General features: G+C 38.2%; 6 protein-coding genes across 9 annotated transcripts; 3 read left to right on the forward strand and 3 right to left on the reverse strand.

Moving 5' to 3' along the window:
* The first annotated feature begins 1,383 nt into the window (after window positions 1-1,383).
* On the forward strand, window positions 1,384-3,222 carry LOC126622267 (cyanidin 3-O-galactoside 2''-O-xylosyltransferase FGGT1-like). Its single transcript, XM_050290952.1, has one exon. The coding sequence runs from the start codon at window positions 1,672-1,674 to the stop codon at window positions 3,049-3,051; it is 1,380 nt and encodes a 459-aa protein (XP_050146909.1). The 5' UTR covers window positions 1,384-1,671; the 3' UTR covers window positions 3,052-3,222.
* Window positions 3,223-5,879: 2,657 nt separating this feature from the next.
* LOC126622268 (uncharacterized) lies at window positions 5,880-10,178 on the reverse strand. Of its 2 annotated transcripts, none has more exons than XM_050290955.1 (8): window positions 9,700-10,178; window positions 9,133-9,336; window positions 8,488-8,979; window positions 8,042-8,152; window positions 7,285-7,473; window positions 6,759-6,986; window positions 6,298-6,418; window positions 5,880-6,213 (listed from the first exon to the last, which is right to left on the reverse strand). In XM_050290955.1, the coding sequence occupies exons 1-8, from the start codon at window positions 10,090-10,092 to the stop codon at window positions 6,101-6,103; spliced, it is 1,851 nt and encodes a 616-aa protein (XP_050146912.1). In that variant the 5' UTR covers window positions 10,093-10,178; the 3' UTR covers window positions 5,880-6,100. The 2 variants fall into 2 exon arrangements, with proteins under 2 accessions (XP_050146912.1, XP_050146910.1); XM_050290953.1 differs by having other exon boundaries at window positions 8,488-8,982.
* Window positions 10,179-10,717: 539 nt separating this feature from the next.
* On the forward strand, window positions 10,718-12,989 carry LOC126622270 (transcription elongation factor 1 homolog). Its single transcript, XM_050290959.1, has 5 exons — window positions 10,718-10,878; window positions 11,831-11,958; window positions 12,123-12,193; window positions 12,543-12,564; window positions 12,719-12,989. Exons 2-5 carry the CDS (start codon window positions 11,846-11,848, stop codon window positions 12,780-12,782), a joined length of 270 nt encoding a protein of 89 aa, XP_050146916.1. The 5' UTR covers window positions 10,718-10,878; window positions 11,831-11,845; the 3' UTR covers window positions 12,783-12,989.
* A 280-nt stretch (window positions 12,990-13,269) lies between these two features.
* Window positions 13,270-15,875, reverse strand: LOC126622269 (transcription factor VOZ1). Of its 3 annotated transcripts, none has more exons than XM_050290958.1 (5): window positions 15,746-15,875; window positions 15,095-15,347; window positions 14,759-14,908; window positions 14,035-14,554; window positions 13,270-13,926 (listed from the first exon to the last, which is right to left on the reverse strand). In XM_050290958.1, exons 2-5 carry the CDS (start codon window positions 15,320-15,322, stop codon window positions 13,373-13,375), a joined length of 1,452 nt encoding a protein of 483 aa, XP_050146915.1. In that variant the 5' UTR covers window positions 15,323-15,347; window positions 15,746-15,875; the 3' UTR covers window positions 13,270-13,372. The 3 variants fall into 3 exon arrangements, with proteins under 3 accessions (XP_050146915.1, XP_050146913.1, XP_050146914.1); XM_050290956.1 differs by having other exon boundaries at window positions 15,523-15,818; XM_050290957.1 differs by lacking the exon at window positions 15,746-15,875 and adding an exon at window positions 15,591-15,742.
* A 1,797-nt stretch (window positions 15,876-17,672) lies between these two features.
* LOC126622271 (OPA3-like protein) lies at window positions 17,673-20,680 on the reverse strand. Its single transcript, XM_050290960.1, has 4 exons — window positions 20,208-20,680; window positions 19,569-19,703; window positions 19,034-19,120; window positions 17,673-18,094 (listed from the first exon to the last, which is right to left on the reverse strand). The coding sequence occupies exons 1-4, from the start codon at window positions 20,334-20,336 to the stop codon at window positions 17,936-17,938; spliced, it is 510 nt and encodes a 169-aa protein (XP_050146917.1). The 5' UTR covers window positions 20,337-20,680; the 3' UTR covers window positions 17,673-17,935.
* Window positions 20,681-22,005: 1,325 nt separating this feature from the next.
* LOC126622272 (histone H3.2) lies at window positions 22,006-22,803 on the forward strand. Its single transcript, XM_050290961.1, has one exon. It carries the CDS (start codon window positions 22,102-22,104, stop codon window positions 22,510-22,512), a length of 411 nt encoding a protein of 136 aa, XP_050146918.1. The 5' UTR covers window positions 22,006-22,101; the 3' UTR covers window positions 22,513-22,803.
* Window positions 22,804-27,007: the final 4,204 nt, after the last annotated feature.

Here is a 27,007-nt window from a genome sequence, read left to right on the forward strand (position 1 = left end):
TTGGGAAATGACACATATTAACATGAAATTTAAACTTGAGAATAGAAGGCCTTAAATTCTAAGTTTTTTTTTCCACGTGAAAATTCTAAATTTCCGTGTTTATAAATACAAATTTACGACATATTGATCAAATAATGACAACGCAGAGATTAAATATTGACGACAATTAATATCGTCATATATTACCGTTTCTAGACTTAGCTTAGAATTCACAAATCAAACAATTGAACCTCTCAATTTAAAGGTCCTAAAATTGATAATTTAAATAGTGTAATTTTAGGACAAGTATTCTCCCCCCTCTTTTTTTCCCTCCCCTTCTCTCCCCTTCTGATTGTGCATCATTTCAAAAAAAAAAACATCTCATAAAGTAATAAAAATATATCGATCAGATAATGACAATATATCGCTCAAGCAAACAGCAACTCACAAACAAACAAGCAATGCACAACGGAACAAAATGTCCAACAGCTCTTTTGAATTGCATAAATAAATTTTAGATGGCAAAATTTTCCGGGGACCCCTTTAAATTTAGGACCCATGTCGGATTACACATTTTGCTCCCCTCAAAGCCGCCTATGTAACCCAACACCCACTACACCTACTTTTTCATACATAATTGAAAAGAGGATTTTTACCAAACAATATTAATAAATAAACATTTGTTGTATTAGCCAAGGTTCTAAAAGACGTTGAACTAGTCAGGTAGCGAGTTGGGACTTAGCGCCTGGGCAGTTAGGCAAGATCATAATTGGGGCCTAGGCTTAGGCGTTGTCATGGCGGGGGCCTAGGCTTGCTAAGCGGATTTAAGTAAATTTTTGTATATCATATAAATAAGTGCCATTTATACTTATAAAATATAATTGTGTTGGAAAACATAAATTGCAAAGTAAAATGACATTTAGGTTATTAGAACATATTAATAAACATGGAGAACAAACATATACTGAGTGTTCATCTAAGTATTCAACAGGTCTCTTACATTTTATTGAAAAAAATAAAATGCAAAATGAAAGTTATTGATTTTTTGTCTAAGTGAGAATCGCGACCTAAATGGGTGCCTAAGCGGTCTAGGCGGGTGCTTAGGCGGTCTAGGCAGGCGCCTAGTTGGGTTAGGTGGACACCTGAGCAAGTCTAGGCATTCTTTCTTAATTTTCAAATGCCCATAATTAATCGGGGCGATAATTAGCCGCCTAAAGCTTAGGCGTCCACCAGAAAAACCAAAGGAAACTAGAGCCACATCACATTTAGCATCACCAAAACGACCACGTCTCACTCATCATCTTTTCTTGTGATCAGTATCTACTTCTAACCACCAGTTGGTTAAATATCCAACAAATTCGCAGATTTTGTGTATTTGACACTCTCCTTTAGGCATGCCAGGATCATTTCCAACCCTGACTTAGAAAAAAAAAAAAGTCTTATTTTTGTTACAACTACAGCAGCTTTATGAGCTGATTTCTGTTAAGTAGCAACAGGTTCTTGGTTCTTCAATGGAACCAGGAAACTATAAGGATTGTTCTGTTTGATCTCAGCAATATTTAAATATAATTGTTCTATTTGATCTGAGCGATATTTTAATATAATCTAATCTACTGAGAGGAGAATTTAGCTTCTGTGTATAGGGTTGCCCCACGCTAATCTAGCGAGCTTGACTACATCCGGCCAGCAAACATGGGGGACAAGAAACTTCACGTTGCCATGTATCCTTGGTTTGCAATGGGGCACCTGATCGCATTCCTCCACACCTGCAACAAATTAGCTGAGAGAGGCCACAGAATCTCCTTCTTTGTCCCCGTCCAAACCCTACAAAAGTTACAGGCTTTTAATCTCTACCCGGATCGCATTGCCTTCATCCCCATCAATGTCCCTCACGTTGACGGCCTTCCCCCGGGCACTGAAACCACAACTGACGTTCCTTTCCCCCTGCACTCGCTCCTCATGACCGCCATGGACCTCACCCGGCCTGCAGTTGGACAAGCCCTCAGGGAACTCAAGCCCGATTTTGTTTTCTTTGACTTCACGCATTGGATGCCGGAGTTGTTACATGAGCTTGATATGGGCATTAAGTCCATACATTACTGCATAATTAGTCCTGCAACTATCGGGTACCTGTCAACCCCCGAAAGAAATCCGACGGAGAAACTGCCAACGGCTGCTGACCTTATGCTGCCTCCGCCATCTTTCCCTGCATCATCGATTACCCTACGAACGCACGAAGCTCGTGGGCTTGTAGCTGTCTTGTTGAAGGAATTCGGCCGTGGAATGACATTCATGCAACGCCAATTTCTTTCTTTTAGTGGATGTGATGCTATTGCTTTCAAAACTTGTAGAGAGATGGAAGGGCCCTATAGCGATTATATCGAAACCCAATATAAGAAGCCGGTGATTCTCGCAGGGTCGGTGGTGCCAGAGACCTCAACTACAGAGTTGGACGAGAAATGGGCAAAATGGCTTGAAGGGTTCGAGGCCAAAAGCATGATTTACTGCGCGTTTGGAAGCGAATGCATTCTGAAAATTGATCAGTTTCAAGAATTGTTGTTGGGCTTTGAGCTCACAGGTTTACCTTTCTTCGCAGCGTTGAAGCCGCCTATGGGAGCTGAATCGATCGAGTCAGCATTGCCGGAAGGGTTTGAGGAGAGGACACGAGGAAGAGGCGTTGTTTACGGGGGTTGGGTTCAGCAGCCATTATTCTTGAGGCACCCTTCTGTGGGGTGCTTTGTGACCCATTGCGGCTCAGGGTCTTTGTCCGAGGCGCTAGTGAATGAGTGCCAACTGGTGCTGCTGCCGAATGTTGGGGATCAGATCATCAATGCGCGAATGATGGGCTGCGATCTGAAGGTTGGAGTGGAAGTGGAGAAACGAGACTTAGACGGGCTGTTCACGAAGGAGGGTGTTGCCAAGGCAGTGGAAGCTGTGATGGAGGATGGCGGTGAGTTAGCCGAGGAGGTGAGGAGCAACCATGCAAAATGGAGGGAATTTTTCTCCGGCCAAGGGCTTGGTAACTCTTATTTGGACAGTTTCGAACAAAAGCTGCATAAACTGCTTGAATGATTTTCTCTAGGTAGCCTTTGAGGAAGTAAAATTCCTCAATTCGTGTACTGCTCACGTAACGATAATTATCTTGATTAATCGCGTTTTATGCTTAAATCTTGTTCTTTGAAACTTCGTTCCTAAGAAGAATGTTGGATTACTAACATGAAGTAAAAGAAACAAATTACTAGACGTGTTATGATTTGAATGGATTTGTAACACCACAACAACATTCCATATATATATATATATATATATATGCAGTTTGATTTTTAAGTTAGAAGAAACAGATTGTTATTTTGTTCTTTGTTTGAAGCTTTTTTTCTTGGTGTGACCTTTTCCTGATCTGCAAATGTCAGTTTTCTAATCTTGCACTTGATCTTCGATTGAGCCTTACATTTTTTGAAACCCTTACAGAAAATAATATGTGCTTGATAATGGTGTTTTTATAGACCCAATAAATTCAATCCTAGCCTAATTTTACGGACTGACCAACAAGGATCCCAAATTCCCAATCCCACAAATTTGACATCACGATGTTCTACTTTTCAAAATTTGTTATCATAACTAGAGTATCGCATTTATTGATAACATTCTTGACCATCTTTTTAATGTAAATTAGTTCTAGGTACGTTAGATCAACAATGTAAATAGTAAATAATATATATATATAGTATTATTTTGACTTGAGACCAAACACCTTGACAACATAATATGATCAATATATGTTGTATAAGGTCAACCTCTATTAAACACGAGTTGAGATCATCTCCAGATCTCATTGTTCGGAGCCTATCAACTAAAAAATCTAAACCGTTCAAAAAAGAGAGATTCGGGCCCTAGTTTTGTGTGAGTTGACCAGTGAAATAGGTTAACGAGGACTACAATATTCAATTTGAGTCATTCAGGGTCCTTGAGCTCTAAACAATTAGATCTAGAGAGAATCTCAACTAATAAAATACCATATTATTGTTCCTTGATGCGTTGCCGTTCATATACCAAAGCTACTTTTTCATTATTTAAAGAATAATTATTTAATGGCACACAGAAGCTCGAATGAACAAACAAGTTTATAAACCAGTTTAAGAGTGAAAAACTCAAAGAGGCAATTTTCCGATAAACTAAAGACAAGCTCAAACTCGAATACTAACAACATACCGATTCGATTTGATAATGATGACATATGGATTATAATTACAATATATGGGTCATATACTTGGGGCATATGTGGATCAAATACTGACAACGTATTGATCAAGTATTGACAACAATTAATATCGTTAAATAATTACTGTTTCCAAACCTATGGCATATTGGGTGGAGGGGAGTAATCGCTTAGAATTCACAAATCAAACAATTGAACCTCTCAATTTAAAGGTCCTAAACTTGATAATTTAACTAGTGTAATATTTAGCACGTTTCATACTACGGGGGTACATGATGGTTGTGCATAATTGCAGAAAACATCTCTTAAAAATAATAAAAATACATCGAACAGATAATGACAACATATCAATCAAGTAGGCAGCAACTCACAAAGAAATAAGCAGTGGACAACTGGAAAAATGTCCAAGAGCTCGTTTGAATTGCACATATAAATATTCGATGGCAAAATTTTTCGAAGGCCTCTATAAATTTAATACCCCATGTAGGATTACATATTTTGCTCCCCTCAAAGCCGCCCGTGTAACCCAACACCCTCTAAACTTAATTTTCCATGCATTATTGAATAGAGGATTTACATCAAACAATATTAACAAATAGACATTTGTCGTATAAGCAGTGTGAATACTCACATAATGATTTTGGACATTAGAACATGGGATGGTAGGTATTGGTCCAACAGCATCCTCTCCGGATCCTTTTGGTAAGGATTATGAGGATCCATGAATCGTGTCTATTCATCGTACATTATGCGATCAATTTTTGTCAAGTATTGTTTGTGTTTAATTTTAAATAAAAATATTTAAGATAATTTCTGACCGCACGATGTGCGATGAACGGATAAGATTGACGGATCCCTAGGATCCTCACAAAGAGGATCCGGCGAGGATCCTGATTCGGTATTGGTCTCCTTGCTTTTGTATTTTATACATAAAACCAAGAATAGAAAAGGTTGCAGTAGATGTAGAAGAGAATTTATCAGTAAGCTATAAGGTTAAAGAGAATTCGACCTTTTGTGTAATAGGTTGCCCTAGGCTGATCTAGCCGGCTTAACTACGTCCAGCCTGCAAAAATGGCAGCGAGCGAAGCCAAGATATGTGATGGCAAATAAATCATCGCTTGGATTGCCACCTAGGTTACCTAGAATGCCTAGAGAGCGCCTAGGCAGGTGCCTAACTCTTAGCTGATTTTACTAGATGACTTGGCCTAATTCGCAACGGTATTCCACCACCCAGCACCTAGGAGGCTGCCTAGGCTAATTTTTAGAACACTACATAAAACATCTCTTAATGTAATAAAAATATATCAATAAGATAATGACGACATATCGATCAAGCAGGCAACAACCCAAAAACAAATAAGCAGTGTACAACTGGACAAAATGTTTAAAAGCTTGTTTATAAGTGCTTTTAAATGAACCTTTTGGTGAAAACGTTTTTGAAACCAATCCTTTGTAAAAATGAAAGTGAATCCCACTTAAAGTACCTTTTGGAAGAAATACATAATTAATGCTTCTTGCAGAGTGCTTTCAGAACCTATAAACATTTTCTCTAAAAACACTTTTAATCATTTTAAAAACTCTTTTAAACAACCCCAAAGACACTTTGAGAGCAAAGTACAAAAGTTGCTAAGAAATTCAAAATACAGTTGGTCTACAAAGGGAATGCAAAGTTGGCCCCGCCAAATTATCTCTTGTATAACTGGTTTTTTATTTATTGAGCTTTACCATAGTTATTGTTTTCTTTTTCCCCCGACGTCTTGCAATTATATTGCAACTAAAATACAAACCAGACCAAAATTGTTAGGCAATCTAACCTAACTTTGACTGTAAACCCTACAACTCACCACATGGAGTGCCGAGTGCCGATGGCATCACCAAGATGTGCATTCTTGTCGTTGTAACCAATTATCGAACTGGCCTGGCCAAAGCAAAGCAGCCATCTGGTTTTACTGACATTAACAACTCTATGAGGGCGACCTCGTTCGGACGCTGGACCTTAAGACCGGGTTCAGTTAAACCTATTTGAGAAAATCCCATAGGTAAGTCAAGTGGCAGCTATCATAACATGATATTAACAGGTTACAAAAGCAGCTAGCACTTACCAGGTGAAAGCTTTCGCCCCCTGTATAACTCTTTTGCCAAGGGATTGGCAGCCCAATGGTTAACAGCCACACTGCTTAAAGGTTGGAACCCGACTACCTCACCATCAGTTGACAGAACCACCTAAATATTGCCCAAATAGCATGCAGAAATGTTAAAAACACCGGAAAAGGTACAACGAGGATAATCAATAATAGAGCATATAAGCCAACAACATTCTCCTTGGTACTAATGGCACACCAACATCTAGAGTATCGATTGTCGATATTAAACCACAGTTAACCAGAATAAGCGATCTATTTTTTACCAATAGACAGACAAAGGAGGGGCTGGGTGCATTATGAAAGATGGAATAAATATCCGAGAAATATTTGAAATGTGTGTTAGTGAAGGAGAATGAAAACTAAGTTAAACGGCGGGTGAAAAAAAGACAGAAGAAAGTAAACTTTAACACATGAGTTACCTGATAACTTGCAATATCTTGTGCTGATGCTTTCAAGTCTTCATCAATTTTCTCAGAAGAAGAAATAGTTGACATTGCTTCGTTGTTGGAACAATCATCACCTACCATCCTCAAATAATTTGGTACTTTACCAGTCCAAGCACCCACATCTGTTTCCATCATGATCTCACCCGGCCAACCCAGGGCATCCTTTATCTTTCTGACAACTGATATGCAAAATGCTTCCAACTGTCCAAATAGAATACCAAATTCACATTTTTCTCAGAACAATTAAGAAGCAGAATAAGATGAAGCAAAAAAGGTAAATCTTTATTTTTCATTTAATCACGGCCCAATATTAAGTTCACTTCTAGGAAAAACTTCTATATATGCAACATGCTTCTAATTCTTCCATACTTAGAAGCCTCAGGTGAAAATTGTGCACAAAATAACAATATAGATAAGTTTACTTCATAGTCCAAAATTTTAAAATTTGATTGACATGGTGGCTAGATCCTAGATATCATCCCTCTCAGTACATACATACCTTCACAGCATCCACCGACTGGTATAGTGCACTACCAACTTCAGATGATGAAATTGAAATGTGTTCACTAGAGTACCTTCCACCTTTATTTGGGTAAGGAAAACCGCGTTGACAAAGAGCACTAATTGTTATGAGACAAATTCCACTCGCAACGGTGATAGGTAGCATTCTTAACAAGACAGAGCCCGTCTGAAATAAATGGAACCAGTTAGCATTGCACCAATTTCGAAATTCATTATCCAATCTGAATTCAATTGATCAAAGGGTCCCAGACACACCAGAAGATATTGCAATCTGGGTTGAGAAAACATCCCTTCTACAAGTTATCACGATTTCAATATGTGCTAAAAGTATAAAAGAAACATAGAGCATCCATAACAAATAGGTTAAGACTTATGAAAAATCCTTAAACAAATAGGAGTATCCAAAGCATTGAAAATGCATGATTCCATCCCACAACTCCCATGGAAGAAAGCAAGTAAAATCACACATTACAACAATTTCCTTACACATGTCCTAGTATAAGTCCCCGGTATTCTCATACTAGTGTCATATCACTTGTATATGCCCCCTAACACAAGCTTGAAACTTCAGTAACTTTTCTTGAAAGAAATAGAAAACATGCTACAGCCATTTACCTTCTAAGATCTAAATGTCATCGCTAATTTTACAACTATTAGCAGAACCCTTCACATACATGATCAGGCTCCAACTGTTAACTTTAACAAAGAGAAATAAAACATATGCACATCAATACCTTCTTATTAGACAAATTAGCAGAATTGGCAACAACACCACATGATAGCTGTTTATCCGGCATTGTGTAAGGATCTTCGTAATACATATCTATTAGGTCAGCCAATCCAACCTACAAATTTTATAAAGTAAAATCATAAAGCAGACTTGATTCCATAAATCAATAGTTCACAACTGGAACTGGTATTAAGTTACATAAACTTAAATGGTAAAGAAGCAAATACAAATAATATTGGAAAGAAAGGAAAGGATAAACTGAACCTTCTCCACCATGCACATCGTCATCCTATCTCAGATAGATTTAAGCTAAAACCCTAAAACCCCAAGACATTACATGGACACTTCAACATGTCCAACATGTCGGAATTTGAAAGTACCCAATTTACAGACACTGCGGCAAGAACCATTGAAGGCAAGAATCCCAACAACTAGGAAAGAAAAACGTACCATTTGGGAGTGTGTCATGAGAACTTCACATTTATTCTCCTCAGATTTTCTCCAGCCTTCAAATTTCACATTCTCATGTTGACTAGCATCAATTTCTAGCCTATAAGCAGGAACATACTCGCTAGTCCATGAACTAAACTCAGGACCACCAATCTTTTCCAATTTAGAGAGTGCAGTTGGTGTCCACCAATAGTTCTTTGATTTTGTTTTTACGGGCTTAAAACTTCCCTTTGTTGAATTAAAAAGGTCCAGCAAACTCTTAGCATTTTCAACTATCTCATCTTCAAATAATTTGTATATGACAACTGAGGAATCTTCTGACACGGTCCTTCTAGGCTTTCGGAACCAGCGGAGAAGATTACTCGAAGTTTTGCCTACGTAATCTTCAAGAAATTGTTTTTCAGTGCTTTCAAGAGCAGAGCTGCACACAACTTCAGCAAGCACAGAGATAATCCGTTCATCCGATGAACTAAGGGCGAAAGATGCAGGGACCTGCTGATACGAAATGTATAAGAGAACTGAACCTATCAGTATCATGTGGCACCTGCAGGACAGAGATTACTATGATATTACATTTTACAAGATAGTGATGCAGATGTCAAATTCTTTTACCAGAACCATTACAAATAAAGAACAAGGGCAAACCTCTCTTGGGTTCTCGAGATCCTCCATATCCCTTTCCGTTCCCGATTTAAAGACAACCAGCTCAAAGTTCCACAGCAGGTGTAGCACTACTTGCCTAAATGTCATCGAAAGAATGTTTCTCGACGTAGTGGTTGACAGCATATCATCGGTGATGGACCTTCTCAGTTTGCCGGCTTTCTCTTTAACTTTCCTAGCAGGCAGAAACTGTTGAAAATGTCAACTTCACATCACCAATCCAGCAAAAACCAATTCAAAAACACGAGAACAAACTCTCGACCAACAATGTTGAAAGTAATTAGTTCAGCAAAGTGCATTTTAATGATTAGTTAGTTCGAATTCTCGACTACATTCATAACTAATATGAAAATGTCAACTTCACAGCACCAATCCAGCAAAAACCAATTCAAACTACGCAAACAAACTCTCAAAGAACAATATCGAAATTGATTAGTTCAGCAAATTGCACTTGATGATTAACTAGTTCGAATTCACAACTACATTCAGAACAATTAGCACAAAGTTACACGATTTCTAATATACAAAATGGATACATAACAATGAACTGACCAGTCGGGTCGAGACTGTGCTGCGGGGGCCCGGATGACCCGGGAATAAGGTCTCCACAACCATAGCGGGCATCCCCGAGCTGATGTGCTCGTCGGCAGCTTGTCCTCCGTCGGCCGCAGCCGCCGTGAGAGCCTGCTCGAATTCGACAGCGCCGACTAAAGCGAGCCGAGCGGCGTCGTTCTCGTACGTTCTCACGCCGGGGAGGACTTTCTCGTCGGACTCGGACACGGCTTGGAGGACCTCCTGCTCTGTGACTGGGACGGCTTTCCGATTGGAAGAGCGGGCAAGGGTAAAATGGACATTTCGAGGGGGTTCGAGGGTTATAGGTGAGAGGTGGCGGGGCCTCAGGGCAAAGAGTGGAGCGTGGAGAAAGATGGATTGAATGGACGCCATCAGTGACTGAGTTCGAGCTCTGAACAGGGGCTTAGGGTTTTGAACGTTGCGGTAGAAGTTGGGTAGTGGCTTTTTATTTCCTTTTTTTATTTTTATTTTACTATAATTTCTTTAATTGCCGCATGTTTAGTAGTACTGCGCTTGTAAGTTGCAAGTGAGATGATTTGGTTCAATTCTCGATAAAAGCCAACTTAAATCCGATATTGTTAATTCATTATGAGACTTAGCCTACTCCTTCCATTAATGTAGATAATATCGTTTTGTTCAAAAAAAAATCTTTAATTGAACTATTATTGGCCACTGCTTAGGACTAAGCCAGCAATTTCTTGCACAACTTGTTAACACGACATGATATTATATGAAAAATAATAGGTTTTGGATCAATCCATTAATCATTATCGTATCACTAACTCGAAAATATATCATTTGCTAAACCTAAACATTAAACATGATAAAGTATAATCCATAAAATTAACATAACAATATGATTCATTAATGAATCCAATAATTATCGGATCATTTATTAAGAATGTATTAAGATAACAAGTTTGACATACGAAAATAACATTGTACGACAAACATGACCCATTTGGCCAGGCTTTGGGCCCAAACTGCGAAACACCAAACGGCATCGTTTCGGTTCCCGCTTGAACGGTTGAACCGCTTCCTTCTCCTGACACATTTTAAAGCGTTTCTCAGTCGGTCGGGAAGAACACTATATTTTGCAACAAATCTAAAACCTGCAGAGAGTAAATTACCAAGTCGGCTCCTTCTTCATCGATTTCCGTAAGATTTCGCATTTCCCTTCTATATTTCATCATCTTTTTGGGATTTGATTGCTGCTAATTTCTTTGTGTTTACAAATTACACCTGTTTGGTTCCTGAGAAAACGAAGAAGAAGGGAAAATGTAGTTTTCTTATATATGCTATAAATCTGGGTAATATATTCATTGAAAGTTACAATTCGTAACGTTATCAGCTTCTTGTTCAGTCTACGAAGAAAACTAGAAAAATAGCTTTAATTTGAAAATGATCGTATGAATTTTTTCATCTTGTTTCCTTTTCTGAACGGTAAATCTGATAATCTAGGGTTAAATTTGTTCATGATTTTGGGACATCATATTTTGTTTATTACCAATTATTTATTTTTACTATTATTTTTACCTCAAGAGGTGATGCTGAATCACTCACGACTTATGACTCGTTTAGAAGAGTTTTTAAAATGATTGAAAGCGGGTTTTATGAAATTGATTGAGGGTTTCAGAAGCAATTTTAAGTGTTTTTTTCTTTTGAGAAAAAAAAAGCACGAGATATGTGCTTAGTGTTTTTCCGGGATCCACTTGGATTTTTACTCAGGATTGGTTCAAAAAACATTCACCAAAAACGTTTTCAATCATTTTAAAAGCACTTCCAAACGAGATCTGCCATACAACCAGATGTTCTACTTGATTACAAACTCACCCGTCGCTGCATGCCTTTACCATTAAATAGTCCGTTCTACAGTGTGGAACCTAATTATTTGTTCATAGTTTATGTTTTTTTACTTTTTATGTTTAATATTTCAAATTGGATTATGCTTTGCCATTGTACAATGCTGAGATGCTTGGTTGTGAATCCCAAATTCGTCTTGTTGTATTGAGAACAAAAGGTATTCGCTATTCGGGAACATTCTTGTTTTAAGCACTAATTTGCTATCGTTAATGATGATTGATTGATGAGTGTGACATTGATGTTACAGAAAACATTTTGAGCAATGGGGAAGAGGAAGTCATCAGCCAAACCGCCTCCTAAGAAGCGGAATGACAAGCTTGATACCGTCTTCAGCTGTCCCTTCTGCAGCCATGGCACCAGTGTTGAATGCCGCATGTGAGTGCCGTTGTTTGTTTCCTTCTGGTTTTTGAGTCCTCTTACTTAACCCTCTGCAGAGGAATTCATAACCCGGTACTAGTTCTAGGAGATTGTTATTGAATGTTAGGTTCTGCATATTTTTTGGTCTTGTAACTCGCGTTTATCGTTTATCTTTGCTTCAGTGACATGAAGAACTTGATTGGGGAAGCTTCTTGTAGAATATGCCAAGAAAGCTTCAGCACCACCATCACAGGTCTGCGCAAAACTTGGTCCCATAATTTGAAACTTATTTCCCCTTTTGTTGGAGACTTGGAGTTGAATTTTAACGGGGATGATATTTGGCCGCGTTTGAACCCTAAACCCTTAGATTGTTACGAAAATGTCATTTCTCTTAAGTTTATGGATTTCTTTTAAGGAAAACTAACGAAAAGTCCAAAAAAACTTTCCTTTTAATGAAAAACCATTTTTAAAGATATAGTGAATAGTGACGGTTAAAGGTTTATTTTTCGTTAAAAGTGAATAGCACAGGAAGTGTTCTGTTAAAACTCTCTTTCTTTTATTGTATTGTTTTCATCTAACTCTGGTTTCCTCCTTGTTTGCAGCTTTATCTGAACCAATAGACGTGTAAGTAAATTATTTCCCACTATTTCTCTTTTTGGTCCGAGATCTCTGTCTATCACGATTCACCAAAGGGTAATCCTGTGGTCACACACACATGTATGTGAGGGTTGTAGCTCCGCGGCTCTTTTTTTTCATGTCAAAAGTTGCAACTTTGCAGCTACAGCGAATGGATTGATGAATGCGAGCGGGTTAACAATGTCGAAGATGATGGTGACGCTTAGGAGGAGGACCTGATGCCTAGATAGGTTGTCCCTGTGTCTGCTGCTGTGGGAGTTTTATTTCTCTGACCAAAATCAGTAGTAGTTCTAAATAATTTTCCAAACCATGCTTGTCAAGCAAGTTTTAAACATTTCAATGAAGACGCAATGCGAACCTATATCTACGTAACTTTTATGTGTTGGTGATGCAATGCAATGTGTGGTGCAGAATGGCTTCTTGTTTTTTTGGTAGAATTCTAGGGATGGTCTCCCACGGGCGCTACAGTCCCGATGGTTTCTTGCGCATTGCCCGTGGGGTGGCACAGGGGCCGTGCCGTCCCAACCCGTTCCTAACTACAGATCAACCTAACACGACCCATTATTTCTTCTGACTTGCATTTAAGCACCAATGAGGATGGTAGCCCTCTCTAACAAGAAATAAAATCTCAACCTAGTCAGGTAGTTCTACCGAAGTTTCTCTAATCCTGTCGAAATCTAGTAAAGAGAAACATTATCTGAAAAAGTAGCAGCATTATGAATGGAGGGTTATTGTAAAAGCAGCAGAAACTAAGGATGGGCATGCAGCTTATTGGAGCCCATCAAACTTCTATCAGTTAGGTTAGGTAATATCCGTTAACATTGTCAACAAGGTAGTCGTAGGGTGCACCTATCTCGTAGTCAAATGTCCCATTTGTTGTTGACCCTCGATTTGGAGCGTAGTAGACATTTCCGACACTAACCTTTGCATTAACTTTGGCCCTGCCCTTGACAGTGCGCTTGTTATCGGAGGGGAACTCAGCAGAAAGCCTTCCCATCTGCTTCTGCAGATCAGCAACTGAATCGTTGGTTAGTTTGGACTTGGAATTTTTCTTCCCATCAACAAGTTTCAGCTCCAATCTGTACAAGGCACAAGCATCGCATTTGTTGATCTCGTACTCATAAAGGTGCCACTCAAAATGGTTCAGCGGTTGAGGATCCATGTAGTAAGACCTCTTCAGCCCTCCAAACTCATTCATCACTTGCTTCCTCGACTCATGCCAACCTCGTCCGTTGTAATCTGGCAATGACCTCTGCTTTCTGTTACCGCTCTCAAAAGCTCTTCGAGGCTTGTCAAAAAAGAGCCACTCCCGGATTATCTCACCCTCGAGAACCGAAAGATCAAAGAATTCTGGAATCACAAGGAATTGATCAGATAAAATTCACAACAAAAGTCACTCATGACTTCTAAATAAATTTTACAACAGAACAAAGACAAAAACAGCTAAAATGCACTTACCAGGTGCATTCCATGGAGACTTTGCAGTAGCAGCTCCCTCGCACTCAGGGATACCGACACCTTTTCCTTGTGCCTTTGCACTAAGAGCAGCAAAAAGTAGGCCATCCTTCAGGCCGATGCCCCCAGGTCTAAGGACCGGACCCATGCCTGGTGGTCCTTCATTCAATGCCAAAGCAGCATGAAAGCTACTGCAGTAGTCTAGCCACCAGTCCAACCCTTGAGCAGGCCTAGGGCAATCCCAAAGTGCACACTTTGGGCCCAAGAAAGCAGAGGGCGGAGGGAAAATACTCGGGAGATAAGTAGAAGTCTGAGACAATGTGTCCTCCCCCCTCGAAGCTGTGCCATGAAAACAAGGGTAGAAACTCTGCTCAAAGTCTTGATGCAATTCAAACTGATGATAGTCCAATTGATTAGCCCCTTCTAAATTGTTAACAGCATTGCGAACTCCGGAAGGGGAGCTTTTGCACTGATCAGCCAACGGGAAGGCATGTTCCTGTTGCCCTTGATTCACACTAAATCCCTGAAATATTGTGTTGGCAACCACCAGTTGAGTGCTCATATACAACTGATTCACTTTTCATTCAAAGCAAAATAATAGAGCACATAGCTATACGGATAAACAACGAAAAACTGGAAGAAAAAAAAAGAAAAAAAAAAGAAGCAAATACCATTTAACAGTTCAGAAAAGAAAGAACAAAAAGAAAAATAAAGGGGGCAAAACCACCTCATGAAAGACCAAACTTTCTCCAACTTGCAAGTTCTGATCATTAGGCTCGGATTTCGGTGCAGCTAATGGACTAGTGGCATCATCTTCCTCTTCACATAGCTGCAACAGCCGGCAAATGTCTGAAGAAAACGAACCAAGACTGCCACCCTATATTCGCCATAAACACCAAAATTCACAACCCGACCCTTTAAAGCAAAAGCATAACCACATATTTCATGAGTTCATGTATTACATAAACGAATAATCACACATATGTTAATACAGTAACAGGACGCTTCTAGTTCCACATATGCACTCAAAACAAATATGTATTTGATATGATCAAAATGCTACCTGCTGCTGAAAAGAAGAAGCCGAGGAGGGCTCATTTAGCTCGGCTTTCCACTCGCGTAGCATCTGATGCACTTGTTCTTCGAGGAGTGCAGCATCGATGGAGCGGCTCTCCTTCCTGGCAAACTGGAGGTCCGTGAACATCCCCTGCAAGTCATCCACACGGTTCTTTGCTTTGTCCTTGAAAAGCTTGTGAGAAGCGGACTTGCAGGTGCTCTTTGAACCCTTCATCACAACCCCCGCCCCCTTCTAAACCCTACAACTCACACATCAAACAAAAACCCATCTCAGATTATCGAATACTCATCAAGATCAAGAATTTAGCAACACGCTCACAAACCCATCTCAGATTACCAAAAACCCATCTCAGATTAGTACATAAACAAGCCAAAAAAAAACCTGAATTACGAATAACAACCACGGAAACTCACCATAATTCAGACCAAATTCATAAAAATAACTTAAACATAAAGAAAACTAGTAAACACGGGAGTGGAACCTCTACTAATCAGAAGCAAGCGTGCCCGATTGGTATGGGAATAGAGTGAAATTCAGCAGTTAATCGGAGTTTAATACCGAAAGAAAGCTGGGATCGGAAAGGTCTGAGAGGGTTTGGGGTGTAGACGGCGAGAGGTGTGGAAGCGAGATGCTTACCCAATAGTCTCCCTCAAAGTGTTTGATGCCAATTTCCAATCTGCACACTTCGGGTAAAAGAGAAGGAGTGGGACGCATGGTTGGGTAAGAAACCGTGGCCCTTATATCTTGTCGATGGGAGGATGGGTCGGTCGCCAATGACATATTCTCTGTTTATTTTTCTCAAAAGAAATTTGCCTTTTGACTTGTGAAGACTAAATGAGAAGTCGTGTGAAGCTTTTTCCGTATTAATTGTGGTTAAATTACTTGAAATTTCAAAACTTGCGTTTTAGATCGTTTAAATCAAAATAGTCTTAACGATAATTAATTGAGGAGGTAAGAACTACCCCCCTTTTTTAGGGGTGAGCAAGAAATGCACTTGGTTAAATAGATAGATCGTTCTCACTCAGCAAATGACAATTTGAGTACGTGACATTCAATTTTCACTTTGCTTCTTTTTCTAATCCAATTGAACGTGTGAGAGGCAAAATCAAACTTAAGACTTCGAGTGCAGCGATAAAATACACGATGACAATTTTTTAGTAGCAATTGGGAGAAACATATTTATAGTTGTAACTTGCAATGAATTCATCCGTTTACATAATCTATAAGATAATTTGCGAATAAAAACTTATATTGATAAGGACATATGAGACTGGGTTGGACTTTTGACCTCCCATATAAAAACTTATATCTACAATAAAATATTTATGTTCGTAAGCATTTTTATTAAAATTATAATAAATAGTCATCCATTGAAAGATATCAAGGCGCAACAAAAAACCAGAAATCCTATATCAAAGCATTTTAGAGGTCAAGGGAGTTTGATCTGGCTACAACTCTCCTCCTTCCATGCATGCTCGAAAGAGAAACAAGAGTTGTAGGGATCATGGGTTGAACAGTAGATCGAAGTCTACTTATTTCTTGGTGGGAGAGAGAGAAGGGGAAGACAAGTCGACCAAGAAAGGGATAAAGAGAGCATCCACTACTACCAATATCATCCATCAGATTCCTAATTTGATGCCTGTTTGTGGAGATAGAAGGGAATTAAAAGGTATGGTTGTGCTGCTTTACATGTGTATCATCACTACTACTCAACTTAATCAACATTTTATGGATAAATTTTTTAGTGTGCCGGAAACACTGCTCGATACATCTAATATAAAATTGAATGATGATTGAATTTAGCGTTTCTTCTATTTATTTGATTAACAGTTAGACATGTGAACAATTTCCAATTTAATAGCATAGATGATCGTTGAAGGGTGACGTAGAATATGACATGTCCAATAGAATTAGGGAATATGTAAAAGGCGAGAGTGACTAAATCCCATTTCCAAATCTTAGTGAGAAAGAAAAGCACAAATAAAGTGGAACAATAAAATTAGTATTTTCCAAATCTTAGTGAGAAAGATAAGCTGAGAGTGACTGAATCTCATGTCGATGAAATGAGAGCAATAGTTTTTGAACTATTACCGAATTGTAACTTTAGTCTCTAAACTAAAATTCCAAAGATTTGGTCTCTGTATTTAATTAAATATGGAGCATTGATTCTTTCATGCTAACTCCGTTAACTATGCCGTTACTTTCTTGATGTGGAAACGTATGAGACATATTATTATGTGATTGAATGCCAACTGGATTAAAAATAAAAGAATTTTTTTTTAAAAGATAAAAATAAAAGTTCATGAATGATGGTTTAAACCCAAAACCCCAAAATTAAAATCTCTTTACACTCCAAAAAACCATGTATGTCTAGAAGACTAAGGGCTCGTTTACTGTGCTTTTAAAATAACTGAAAACGCTTTTAGAGAAAATATTTTTTGGTTCCAAAAGCACTTAAAATGCTTTATACAAGAAACGCCAGTTATGTGCTTCTTCCACGAAGCACTTTAAGTGCTTTTCAAGAATTTACTTGCATTTTTACTAAGCATAGGTTCCAAAAACATTTTCACCAAAAGCGCTTTTAATCATTTTAAAAACACATTCAAACGAGCTCTAATGCCACAACACAAGGGGCATCATTAACTTGGCATCTTCTGTTAACAATGTTTAGACATTCCGAAAACAATGAAGCCAGGCATCAATCTAAAAAGATGACCTACGGTCGAAAGAATCAAAGGTGAAAATTTTCCCTCTGCAACGAGGGAAGCATTGTACGAATTAAAATCGGATTAAAAACCATCTTTATTAGATGAGTTTTGGGTATGATCAGGCTGGCTTTACTGACTTTGCAGATTCTGTATCAGGGCGCTTGAAACTGATAATACCGCTAAGCCCTCGTCCCCTGGCAAGCTTCTCCAGTTCTTCAAATTTTTCCTTAAGAAGTTCTACTTCTCTTGATAAGGCTTCGTCTCTTTGCTTGAGTGCCTGAAAAACAGTGAACGGCAGGCAGGCAGTTAGGCCCCCGTAAAACTTGATAGGTATTGTTCTAAGAAGCATGTAGTGTGAAACAGATATTGGGTTGTGCATACTGCATAGTATGATATATATTTACCAAACTGTGATATGTTTGTTTCACAATACCAAGTCTAACCAAGTTGTTATAACGTGGTCTTAGGTTATTCGTGATAATCCACCAAGATTTTCGCGATATTAGATATCCCCAACCTTAGACTAGCTTTTTCATAGGGAGTTTCCTTGGTTTGTAAGGTAATATTCATTAACATCAGCATGCTCTAGGTGTCTATCTTTCATTAGTCTTTTGAAGGACAAGCTACATATATCTAGTTTGTCACCGGATAGTACTTTATCCCATCAGAAATTGAGAAGATGATATTGTACCATCTTGTTCACCAGAGAGTGCACAAGAGAGCATAATAGAGAGAGGGAGAAAGGGAGAGAGACACTCTCCTGATTACTCTTTTAGGGGACAAAAGGGGCAGCGATTTGCAAACGAACAAAGGGTAAACCTAATAGGAGAGTTACAAGCTGCTTTATTCATTTCCACTGTAATGAAGCAACAAAATTGACCTTGGCATACGGTTTTGACAAGCAACTGTATTTCAGTAAGTGGAAAAAAATGTACATCTTCTGTATTCAAATAAATATGATCTTATCCACACTAATGAAAACGAAACCAAAGAAGGCAGTTTGCTCAGATAGTTCAATATCAAAATAAAGAGTTACCATTTTCTTTCAACTCCATTAGCATTTTCAATTTGAAAAGGATTGGAGGTCATTTGTTCAAAAGAGGGTAAAAATGTAACTGAATAAAAATTCTATATTCTCACGAGGTCAATGAAATAATAGCATGTCAAGGTTGGCACACATAAGCAAATTAACACATTGACAGTATTGCCACAATACCTCCAGTTCTTGCTTGCGTGCTTCCTCCTTTCTCGCTTCTGATCTAGCACTTCTTTGTACTTCAAATATCAAAGCAACAGTTGCAACCTGTGTATATATGTACATATATAGAAAGTTAGAAATGTAAGTATTATCATGGAACATTCACTACATATACAGTTGGTCTTAGTGGGACGACCATGGTCTCAGATTTCCGTGCACTTTAAGCACAACAAAACCTGCCCTACCCTCCCAAATGTTATGTACGAAAGAATCCTAGGCCAGCTCATAATTCCCGTCCATAGAGCATGTGAGACTTATAAAAGGAAGCCATATTTCTCAAAGACACCCCAATAAGTTCAATTGCCCCTTTTTTTAGTCCTTGAGTAACATTAGAGCAATCACATCCACTTATGCAATTAGACACAGCCCAAATCTACATATTTTTATTTACATTTCAGCCTTCCAGTGTGCATTGATAAATCATAATAAATCGTAAACTTAAGAGAAACAGCTATGAGAAACTGCAAAACGAGTAGCTAGCACTAAATATTACCGAGAAGACAAAGAGCTCCCCCATAAGGTCAACAGCAGCCTGCACAGCCTTCTCCTCATTCAAAGGGCGAATCTCAACATCGGTCGCATGACTGTATAGGCGCCTTTGCATCCTCGTGGTAATTCGATGGTTTGCCTGAATCCCAATTCATTAGAGATTAAATCCCTTCACAGATTAATGCATACAAAGAAAGTTGATTTCAAGAAAACCAGCATCAGAACGTAGTGTTTGTAATATCAAATTCATACAGTTACATGAATTTACAAGCAGATAAACCTAACAAAAACCCGAAAGCAAGATTCCACAAAAGTATAAACAGTAGCTCAGCTCTAGCACCACTGTCAACAATAATTTTACAACACTACATAACACAACCCATTTGTCGAAACGGGATGATAAACGAAAATGCGATTCACAAGCACTAGCTGGGACCATAGAAACTAAATAGCCCATATGGGTAAGCTCGAAGATTGATTACCAACAAGAAAAAATGAAACTTTTTGATCTCCGAGTTAAAAAGAAAGTAAATTTCAAAAGGGGGCAAGAATAACTTGTCAAAAAATGTATTGGGATCACATTACAACGAAATACAAATCACCAATTCACCATCTGAAACAATGTCTCGTAGTTAAAATTTACCTGTGCCATGCTGACGATTAACTGGCGGAACCTGGGATGCACTGCAGCTTGATGTTTGAGTCGGGCGGCGACGGGTTTGCTGAGAGTTTTGATGGCAAGAGTCCCGAGCTTCAGGAGCGGAAGCACCATGGCTGCGTAATCCGATCTACAAATACAATTGTTTGGTGCTTACTGTTCTTGCTTCTGAACAAAGCTGATGAGAATTCAGTAGCAAATGCTCAATCGACGGTGGTGATGCAGTTGGAAATGGGGTGGTTATGTATCATTGCTGCGGGGTTGACCGGTTCAGAGGGCGGGTGAGTTTCTTGGAGAAGAAGAAGAAGAAAGCTGAGAAATGGAGAAAGTCGGAGGAAAGGGAAGGCATGTGGGAAAATTGGGTTTGTTTGTTTATTGCTGAAATTGGGGAAAATTGGACTGGAAACTGCGATTTGTTAGTCCTCCTGGCTCTAGTTGGTTTCACTCCCATCAAATTCGACGGCTGAATTGTATAAAATTGCCATTCGGCGACGTTAACCGAAAATTACCTGTCACTTCGACCCAAGAGACCGAATTGTATGAAGTTAAATTGCATTCATGAGTTCCTAATGTTACATGTAGAAAATAAAGTGTTTTCCCACTTACAACCATGAACAGTTAATACAAATTCACCGCTTGATAATGTCTCACAAGAATAAAATACAAATTCACAAATAAAAGACTTAGATCGAGTTGATGCAACTTATTACAGCTTATAACTAATCAAACTAAATAACTTATAATATAAAAAACTCTCACAATGGTTATGTGGGAGTCTTTGCCCATTATTCCAGCTCAAATTGAGCATATCTACATAGTACAATTTTGATTGCAACTAGGTATCATTGTCTATGAATCAGGCTCACACTGCATTATATTGTGCAAATTAAAGCAATCTACCAACCTAACCATTATAGTTGGTAGAATCCACAAGAGAGAGGAAGAGAGACCAAGAGGATAATGAGGTTTGAATCGGATCAACCGCTATGTAATAGAGATTCAGTCCAAATGCGCACCAACTAACTGTAATAAGTGATAAAACGTCAATGTTTAGAGAGAGAGAAACAAAATGTGTGGTACTTTATTAGGAAATAAATCTTGAAACGATAATTTTTTAGTATTTCTTTTAGATACCTATTTTTCTATTGATCTTAATGATGTTATAATAATTACTTGAAGATGTCTTAAGTTCGTCATGGTCTAACAATTCAAAGTGAAGTCATTTAGTACTATAGTCTGGTGGTATTCATTTTCACTTTAAAGTGAGAGGTATTAGGTTCAAACCTCGTGGATGGTGAATTCGATACAAAATTAGAATACCCATTATGTAGCTTTGCCGAACTCCCTATCCCTTTAATGTAAAAATATCGATGTACGAAAAGAAAAATAAAAAACAATTCAAAGTGAAAGTTTACCCCCACAATTTATCATGGGTTGGATGAGATCAGTAAACAAAACCCATTGACTTAGCAGCCCGGCCCACTTCCACAGCAAAAGACAAGATAATTAGGCCACGCCAGCGATCCTCAATCAGTATGACACCTCCTAAACCAACCCGCGTCCGTCGATTACCAAAGCATCAACGGCCAAAGACATTTCTATATCCGCGCCATTATTTTCAAACTGGAGCCCGAAGCACAACAAAAAACACCCTCCACGTCAGCGATCCGCAACAATAATAACCAATCAAACTAGGCGCAGCCGTCGATAACATCCTAAATCAACGGTCTCAATTCGTTCTCTCCCATTTGCATTTTTCACACATCCCGCTATAAAGTCCCTCCATGGCCAGAGCTCTCATACGCTACTCACAAATCAATAAAAAATCCCCAAATCTCAGAAACCCTAATCGCCTCTCCATCTCCAATCCAATCCACCAATGGCACGCACCAAGCAAACCGCCCGCAAGTCCACCGGAGGAAAAGCTCCCCGCAAGCAGCTGGCCACCAAGGCGGCTCGCAAGTCTGCTCCGGCCACCGGCGGAGTGAAGAAGCCCCACCGCTTCAGGCCCGGAACCGTTGCTCTCCGTGAGATTCGTAAGTACCAGAAGAGCACTGAGCTCCTGATCCGAAAGCTCCCATTCCAGCGCCTGGTCCGTGAGATCGCCCAGGACTTCAAGACCGACCTGAGGTTCCAGAGCTCCGCTGTTGCGGCCCTCCAGGAGGCGGCGGAGGCCTACCTCGTCGGGCTTTTTGAGGACACCAACCTTTGCGCCATCCACGCCAAGAGGGTTACCATCATGCCCAAGGATATCCAGCTCGCTAGGCGCATCAGGGGTGAGAGGGCTTAGATTCCATTGGGGTTTTAGTACAGATAAAAAGTAGTATGGTTTTCGTAGGTAAGATGTTTGTTGAAATGTTCATGTTATTTTGTGGGGTTTTCGCTTTTGGGTTTAGGGTAGGAAATGTAGGTAAGAATCTGAATGATTGTAATGTTAACATCTATGGGAATCTGAACGATTGTAATGTTAACATCTACTAATCTCTCTGTATGTGCTTATGTGCATATGAGAAGTATTTTTTTTAATCATAGGTTTGTAGCGCCTCTCAAGATGTATTAAATTAGTTGTTTACCATTGTTATTAATTGGTTATAGACATTAATAGTGTCATTACAATTTTAACTTAAGTTACAAATAAACTAATGTCACTAACATTTGGAAGAGATAGAAACTCTGTGGAAAATAGTAATGAATGCATTAATCACTATTGATTAAATACATGTGTACAACATTGAAGAGCCGCTCTAAATAGTCAAACTACAAACAACAATTGTAGAGAACGAATATATCAAAATGCAAATAATAAAACTGAATAAGAAGGAAAAAGGAACTTTAAATAATAAGTGCAACCATCTGGAATTCATCATCCATCATCCAAATTGCACACTTTGGACAAAGATTGAAACTGCTATGACTTGTTGCGCTATACATACATACGTCTTTATTTCTGCTTCTTCAGTACCGTAACCTTTACCAATGGCCCGCACTGGGATATCTGCAATTTGAGATATAAACTGATGGAATGGCCTCCGCCTATCCTCCTCGTCGGATCAGGATCTTCTCCTGAGCAAATGGAGAGGATCCTTCTGACCGGATCCATCGAGCCGTTCAAAATTTATCAAACGGCTACAAATAAGGAGCTCCACTAAAAGTTATAATAATTATAGCTATTGAATAACTTTTGAACTGTCCGATGGACCCGGTCAAGAGGATCCTCTCCATTTGCTCAGGAGAGGATCCTGATCCCTCCTCGTCAAGGAAATCTAACAGTTTGAGAAAAATTGATTTGCGAACGTGGTGGAATTTGTTTCTTCCACGTTTGATTTCTAAATTGTACAATATTTCCCTGTTTTGTTGGGTGCGTGGGGTAACTGCTCTCTCGATCTCCAAGAAGTTGATTCTTAGAACTAACTGACATGTTTTTTATTTTTATTAAAATAAATTGGATTTTTTTTATGTTTTATTTTACAAAAGTACCCATAGGAGTTATAATCCTTATTTCTTTGTCTCTTGTGGATTTTTTTTGTTTCAAGGGCTTTTGTGTCCAATTTTTTTTGGTGAAGCCTTGAGACACCAAAACTCACTTCTGGCATTCTAGTATTAGAGATTAGAGATGTTAATGAATTCCAGTTCTTTTGATTTGTGCAATTTACAGTTAACCCAAAATTATGTATTAGTTTGCAAGTGGTCTCTTATTACTGTAGTAAAAAGGAGTGTTATTTTTGGATTATGGTTTGAATTTGAATTTTGATAGCTCTTTAATTTAATAAATTTATTCTTTAGACAAAAAAATTTGGGATATGCTATTTATATATTTGTTTTTATTTTTTACATATTTTTAGTTATTTTTTTATTAATCTTTTTTAATTTATTTGATTTGATAATTGAAAAGTAAAAAAGTTGTGCAGATCCATATCTCAAAAGATTATTTGCTAGTTTTTTTTTTTTTTTTTTTTTTTTTTTATAAAGTCAAATTCAATTGACATACAGGCTTGAACAGTTAATTTGTTGGGATTGTCTGAGATATTTGTTATCTGAATGTGTGGTGAGGCTTGAACAGTTAATGTGTGGAGGTACAAGAATTGAAGTTCAATTTGTATTGTAGTGCACAATTATGGAAGGGTTCCGTACAATTATGGTCCGGATCATTTCTATCAAATTCACCCAATCAATAGATTCAGAAATTTGAAATTTAAATTAATGGTTAAAGTTATTATAATTTTTAAAAGAGACTTGTTTTTAATCGTTGGATCAAATTTCAAGAGTTCGGATCTCTTAATTGGGTTGATTTTGTGAAAAAGATCAAGAGAGAATCTCTTTCCCACAATTATTGTCTACTTTTTACAAAAATAACACTTTCTTAAAGTCTTATCTTTCTAGCAATGATGTAATGTAATTTGGAATCGGATCCCCTCTGGACCCTTTGAAACTGAGCATCCTGACCAAGGGATCTGGTCCAATAAGGTCATATTCTTCCTTTATGCAACTCTATTTGATTGTGGAGAATTGGATGCCATTATTTCATGTATAATACCATGCTCTTCACAAAAAACACTAAGATCGGTAAAAGTGTACTCACCACCTCTATTAGACCAAAGTCTCTTTATGCTTTTTTTTAATTGATTTTCCATCTGTCTTGTAAATCTTAAATTTACCAAATACTTCATCCTTGGTCTTTATCAAATAAAAATAACAATACTTTGAATAATCAGCTATAAATGTGACAAAATACTTATTAGCAGCTCTAGTAGGTAACATATTTGAGTCACAAACATCACTATGTATAAGCTCTAAAATTTGGGTATTCCTTTCCACGGACTTAAAAGGTTTCTTGGGTTGTTTTGCTTGTACACAAATTTCATACTTATGTTTAAGGTTCATATTTGACTTTGGGACTAGGTCCAAATCCATCAAATTCTTAATTTTGAACAAGTTTACATGTCCCAAACGTCTATGCCAAACTTACTAATTCAACATTGAGAACTTTTGGAAGATTATTACACTTGGAAGAAACACTTAACTTAAATAATCCTTCAATAGCCTTGCTTTACTAAACATGATCTACTAATTAAATTTCTTCTAATATCAGGTACATGTCGCACGTCCTTCAAAATTAAGACCTTTCCGAATGTCATCTTTAGTTCTATGTCTCCAATTCCAAGCACTTGCGACATTGAGTCATTTCCTAAAGTTACATGTCCTCCACCTGATTTCTAATAGGTTTTAAAAATTTCATGATCAAAATCATACTTAAAATGTGTTTGAGAAGATTGTTGCTCCATTAGCATATTCACTTGGGCTTTTGGACCATTATGATTTGACTTATACTTGTTCTCCTCAGTCTTCTTGTAGAAGCAATGCTTAGCCTTATGATTGGTTCTTTCGCAAACGAAGCAAACCCTATTCCCTCTCCCTTGATCCTTAGTCTTGTGGAAGTTTTTATTTTGGTAAGGTGATTTGAATTTAAAATTTGTTCTTCTAGGTTTGAAATTCTTCTTATTATTTATGGTGAACTTGTTTTTGTTTTTCCCAATTTTGTTTGTGTCATTCTCAACCAAGTTCACAGTTGTTTGCCTTTCAGTTTCCCTCTTTTGGCTTAACCTATGGTTCTCTTCGATCCTAATTGAATTTATGACTTGAACCAATGTAAGTTCTCCTTGTTTATGCCTTAAGGTTCTAGCAAAGTCATTCCAAGATTGAGATAGTTTATCAATAAGGTAGGAGACTTTAAAGTCCTCACTGAACTTCGTTCTTTTCTTTTCACACCTCTTAATAGCCCTTGATACTCATGTATTTGTTCCACCACAGAATTATTATTAACCATCTTATAATCATTAAAGTTTGAGACCGTGAACCTATCCATCCCAAGGATTCAGAGGGGATTCGGTTCCATGTAATGTATACTTTAGAGATATCCGATATGGTGGAGGGTTATATGTTTCTTGGACTATTTCTTGATATCATGATTCTAAGGTCATCTCTAATAGAGAGGGCTAAAGGTTCTAAAGCTAAAAAGGTACTCGATTTGTCCAAAAATTCATCTCAAACTGATGGTTGGTCTATAATCTTATGAAGCACACCAAGCCATTATTTGACTAGAGGGGCATCATGCTAGTCAAATGTAGCCTTTAGTCATTTTTGGGGTCAACTTCTCAGTTACAATAATTGATTGAAATTTAATGGCTAAATTTGAAAACATCCAATTAATTTAATTAATGAATCACAAAATTTAAATTATAAGCTTAGAACTATTAATTATGAGGGCTATGTTTAACAGGACTATAATAGTAGACGGAGCTACGTGTAGCATTTTCAGATGGAGATGACTTTAGTTGTGTAAAAACCGGGCTGCTTCGTTAGTGGCTACAGTCTACAGAATTTGCAGAATAGTTTATTGGAATAAGTCAATAGTTAGGAGAAAAGGAATGTAATTATTCTGTAATTATTAGAGTCTTGCTTAGGAAGGATAATATGTCCTTTATTTGTTTCCTTTTACAAATAGGATTGTATGTACCTATTTATTCAGAATTATGAAATATACGAGGTTAAGCCGTAAAATTCAATTTGGTATCAAGAGCCAAGCTGTAACCCTAATCCCACTGTGCTGCCATGCTGTGTGTGTCGTGAATGAGAGAGGAAGACGAAACTGTTTTTCTCGCTGCATACCTGCAGCAAGAGAAGTTTTTGTCGTGCAGTGTACGTGGCTGCTGTGCAGTGTACTTGTGTGTACCGTGAGGTGTACTTGTGTGTGCCGTGATCTATGGCGAGTGACAGAGGCGACTTGG

This window comes from Malus sylvestris, chromosome 5 (assembly GCF_916048215.2).
Source record: "Malus sylvestris chromosome 5, drMalSylv7.2, whole genome shotgun sequence".
Classification (NCBI taxonomy): domain Eukaryota; kingdom Viridiplantae; phylum Streptophyta; class Magnoliopsida; order Rosales; family Rosaceae; genus Malus; species Malus sylvestris.